At 36.8% G+C, this 4,823-nt stretch overlaps 2 protein-coding genes and 1 long non-coding RNA gene across 3 annotated transcripts; 2 read left to right on the forward strand and 1 right to left on the reverse strand.

Moving 5' to 3' along the window:
• Nucleotides 1-174: 174 nt before the first annotated feature.
• LOC141818242 (nudix hydrolase 23, chloroplastic-like) lies at nt 175-1,219 on the forward strand (the record flags this gene model as incomplete). The annotated part of the gene is made up of 4 exons (XM_074705770.1): nt 175-310; nt 405-545; nt 673-731; nt 937-1,219. Coding segments are annotated over 4 exons (397 nt in total), but the record flags the coding sequence as incomplete, so codon positions are not given.
• Nucleotides 1,220-2,814: 1,595 nt separating this feature from the next.
• LOC141818241 (histone H4) lies at nt 2,815-3,357 on the forward strand. The gene has a single exon (XM_074705769.1). It carries the CDS (start codon nt 2,864-2,866, stop codon nt 3,173-3,175), a length of 312 nt encoding a protein of 103 aa, XP_074561870.1. The 5' UTR covers nt 2,815-2,863; the 3' UTR covers nt 3,176-3,357.
• A 610-nt stretch (nt 3,358-3,967) lies between these two features.
• Nucleotides 3,968-4,782, reverse strand: LOC141818240 (uncharacterized). Its single transcript, XR_012600939.1, has 2 exons — nt 4,640-4,782; nt 3,968-4,555 (listed from the first exon to the last, which is right to left on the reverse strand). It is a non-coding gene; the product is annotated as an uncharacterized LOC141818240 (long non-coding RNA).
• Nucleotides 4,783-4,823: the final 41 nt, after the last annotated feature.

Raw genomic sequence — 4,823 nt, forward strand, 5'->3', positions numbered from 1 at the left:
TGTACTATGTAAGAAGTACAAAAATCATTTATAAACTGTAGCACTTTGCAGTCCTATGATTTGATTCTGTCGATCCCTCACCATTCCATTACCAAGTAGCTCAAGCATACAATGTGTGCAATGAAACTTAATATGAGAACCAATTGGTCTAACTATTAATGTTCATTACGGCAGGACACTTCCGGCTGGTTTCTTGGAGATAGGTGAGTCTGCTGCAGAAGGAGCAGCTAGAGAAACTTTGGAAGAAGCATGTGCTGAAGTTGAAGTTCTTTCTCCATTTGCTCAGTTAGACATTCCTCGGATCGGCCAAGTGAGATAGCATAGTTATTCGGTAATTCCGGTATGATATGGCATTTGTGTTTTCTTGGTAATGAAGCAGTTGCCCGGTCTCATATGCAGTACAGAGTTACATTATTTTCCGAGCAAGATTAAAGACACCTCACTTCTCACCTGGCCCCGAGTCACTTGAGTGTAAACTATTTGCATTGGACGACATACCATTTGATTCTCTAGCATTTTCCTCGATCATTGTCACATTGAAGATGGTAAGTGAAACTTCTCTTTAGTATATAATTCGTCCTAATCTTCTATTTCACTTATCTTCCCGTAATTAAATGCACAAGTGTTTGAACCAGTTTGCCTAGATATGATCTTTGATCTATGTGGCTGCAGTATATCAAAGATATCGCAACTGGAGCCCTGAAGTTTCACTACTGCACCATTAATAAGAGGTAATTCCTATACCGAATTGTTCGAGGATGCGATCCGCTATAAAACACAATACTGCGATTGGCAAAACCGACCATCAATTATTTCTATTTGACTTTATGATTTTTTTTTGCAAGAGCTGAAAAGTGAGATAAGATACTTGGAACTATATATATAGCGAATCCTAAATAATTGAAGAACTAACCACTGATATCATGCGTTTAACAGACCAGGTGCAAGTCCATCTGATCTGCGAGGTTTCGATGTCGATTACCACTTGCATTCGTAGGATGATGATTGTGTAAACTGGAGTAAGGATCAGTTCTTGATTCATATTTTGATTCGAGGTGGGTCTCCCATTGATATCTTGCATTGGTAAGTTGTTCAAGATTTGTCATACGAGACGAGACACTACTTGCTTTAGTGATATCATTAATGTGAAGTTTGTGAGATTCATACATGATTTCTTCTTTTTATTATCTTCTATTTTTCAGCGTGAATGGGATAATAAAGATGATATTTGCCATTCTTTTTTTTTTGTAAAATAATAATGAAACGTCTCCCTCTTTCTAATGCACTCTTATTTCAAATATTTATTTTTATTTTTTCTGTGAACAGATTGAAACATATCTCAATTTATGGGTAAGTAATTAGCAGAAAATTAAAAGGGCATTATTTTGTATTCATATAGTCAAATAGTGCCTTTTTTATTTATATTATAAAAAACACATTTCTTTTAAATTTTATTAAAATAATATTTAATTTATAATGTAATTTTTGAGATTTAAAATGAGCAAAAATTAAAAGACGTCTATCATTTATAAAATCATTCCGTTTTATCAAATGTGTCTTATTTACCGTGAACTATTTAAAATATTTTTGTATTATCTACTCATACAAATAAAATTAAAATAGTATAAAATTACCGTTCTAGTTTTTAGAATAGTGATTTTATATGATTTTGATTTTGAATTTTAATTTAATTAAAATAATATTTTAACAAGTAAAATCAACGATGAAAGTGAACAAATAATATAAGAATATTTTAGATAGTTAAATGAGATCTCCTTGTAAACTTTAATTGAAAATGGCAATGGAATGTTTTTAAGGTGGACATTATTCCATTTAAAATTGTATAATTTTGAAACAGTTTGGATTAAATTTATTACAAAAAAAATGATAATCCCAGTAGCCACATCTCTGACTGTGGCCGCCCGGTCCCACGGAAGTTTTCCACCGACCACCAGGATAAATTGAAGCGCATACGGCGGCCAATCCAGATGCCCAGCATCCTTTGATTGCGTTCTCCATTTGGAGGAAAATTCCTACAAATACGCCGTAGTTGGGGATCGGACCACTGGTCCTTGAGTTACAACACGGATGTCCTACCGTTGCACCATTGCCCCAGGGACGATTAAATTTATTACAAGACCAAGTGTAAAGGAGGTATTTTATTATTAAATTATGAATGAAATGTTATTTTGATAAATTTTAAAAGAAGGTATTTTTTTGACAATATAAATAATTAGGGACTTTGATTTACTATTTATAATAATTTATCCTTGTGTAGTAACTATTTTAAAAATTAATGCTACAAATTTATTATTTTTCATATTTTAAATGCTATTCTAAAATATTTAATAAATATAACATCAAAAAACAATTAGTAAAAATCCATTATAATCACAAAATATCTAAATTTTAAAATAATATATGTTTAAAATAAAATTTTAAAATGATAAATATGTAAAATATCATATTTGTAATTTAAGATTATATGCGCAATTTCGCTTTATTAAAAACGCATAATTTACACGTTATCAGCAACTCCACGTGGCCAAAATCCAGATCTTAGAGAACGGGTCACGGAAGCACACTCCTAAACCACGTCACCGATCCGCGAACCACACCTAAAACCAAATCCTACCGTCCAATCTCAATCCAACGAAGCATGGCGATTGCAGATTCCCGCCTCCAACAGTCGCAAATTCTAATTTCCAGAAGCCCAAAAAAACTCCCTCCCTTTTTCTTCGCAACCAAACCCAAATGCCCTCCCCTTTAAATACCCACCCTCCCTCATCATGGCTCCCATCTCGATCTCTTCGCTTTCTTTCTTCTCCAGCGGCCTTTGCGATTTCCGATCCAGATCGTCGCCATGTCCGGCCGCGGCAAGGGAGGCAAGGGGCTCGGCAAGGGCGGCGCGAAGCGCCACCGCAAGGTCCTCCGCGATAACATTCAGGGCATCACCAAGCCGGCGATCCGTCGCCTCGCCCGCCGTGGCGGCGTCAAGCGCATAAGCGGCCTGATCTACGAGGAGACCCGCGGCGTCCTCAAGATCTTCCTCGAGAACGTCATCCGCGACGCCGTGACCTACACAGAGCACGCTCGCCGCAAGACTGTCACCGCCATGGATGTGGTCTACGCCCTCAAGCGCCAGGGACGGACCCTCTATGGGTTCGGAGGCTAAGCCCCTTCGCAAGCTCGCTATCAATGGTGCTCTTGCTTCAAGTTAGTATAACTTTTGGGTTTGATTTGGACGAATTATCCTTTTGTAAATGTGATTTGAAGCCGTCAAGGGACGCAGCTGGTTTATTAATTTGCTATGAAACTGAAATCCTAAAATGAATTGGTCCTTTTGCCGAGCTCTTATTTGTTGTTCCTTTGAAAGGAGTAGAAATTCAAATTGAACGATAAAAACTAGTAGGCTTATAAATCACATCTAAACATAGAAGAAATGATGTATATTTATATCTTTTGCTAGAAGGTAGACCAAGATTACATTTGAAAGCTAAAACATTTCGCTTTAGTCTCTTTTCAATATGGATGCCATCTGAATGGCTTGTTCTCAGGAATCGTGCAATATAGAAACTATTTTTTCTGTACAAGATGGGGATAAATTAGTTTATTCAACTGGTCACACGAGATGACCAGGATCCTATTCCTTTGAAGGAACCTTTATCAACTGGTCACAGTATAAAACTAACTTTAAACCTTTTTCAATTACATCAAAACTTGAAGGAACCTTTTGGTGCTTGCTTGCACCAACAAACGACATATCTGGTAATAGATTGTCTTCATCATGTTAATTATCGTAATTGATATGGGGAGTCTTTAGTATAACTTTTTTATTGGATTGGCATGAAATATCTTTTGTAAATGTGATTTGGACGTGCCATGGCATGAAACCTGGTTTAAATGTTTTGTTATGCAACTAAAAGCCCAAAAATGAATTGGTCCTTTGGGGATCCAACTATAGAAGTAACTAAAAGGAAACATAATTAAGAGTCTGATGCATCAAAGAAACTATTTTCAGGGTACAAAATAGGGATAAATAAGACCTTAACTAATTACTTAATTCGAGTGGACACATGATCATGATGACCCGGGTCCACTTTCCATAGTTTAGAAGAAGTGAAAATGGCAGAATTGCTTTTGAAGAAATTTTCAAAAGCCATGCTGCATCAATGCATGATCAGTCACAAAGAGAGAGTAGAATGCTGTCAAAAGTGCTTTAGTTTCCACTTGAGAACTTGTCTTCAGCACCATTACCAACAAGCCTGAATCCCAATTGTAGCTGCAGGTCTCCTTTGTAAATCTAAAGTTTTGCTTGAAAATCCGAGATTGTTGGGGTATGCATATCTGAAGATTGTCATAGCCATGTCAAGTGTCAATTAGACCACCTGAAGCTGCATCATTGCAATATTTCTGAAGTGTATCTCATCCTGATTTGTAACCGCACATCTTCCATCAGTTGGTCTTTAGAAACCCATGACGATAAATCGACTTGTTTCTCTGAGAGATGGACATCCTGCTGCATGTTTAAGTAAGCCATTTGATGCTTCTCAGCCTAAGAAAGACAAGTAACTAGCATGTTGAAGTTGAAGATGATTGAAAGAACTGTAAGGTTGAATGGGAAGGGTGAATCACTTACTAAAATAGTAGTTGCAGGCTTCCTTTATTGCTCTAAAGTTTCGCTTGCTAATCATAGACGGTTGGGGTATGCATATATGCCACAGCCATGGCAAGTGCCAATTAGACCTCCTGAAGCAGCATCATTGCTTTCTGAAGTGTAACTCATCCTGATTTGTTACTGACATCTTCTGTCAGCTGCTCTT

This window comes from Curcuma longa, unplaced genomic scaffold (assembly GCF_044706935.1).
Source record: "Curcuma longa cultivar G26 ecotype Majalengka, Jawa Barat unplaced genomic scaffold, ITB_CL_G26_1.1 contig_23891, whole genome shotgun sequence".
NCBI lineage: Eukaryota > Viridiplantae > Streptophyta > Magnoliopsida > Zingiberales > Zingiberaceae > Curcuma > Curcuma longa.

Coding starts and splice junctions, on each gene's coding strand:
- LOC141818241 (XM_074705769.1), top strand. CDS start 2,864: ATGTCCGGCCGCGGCAAGGGAGGCAAGGGGCTCGGCAAGGGCGGCGCG.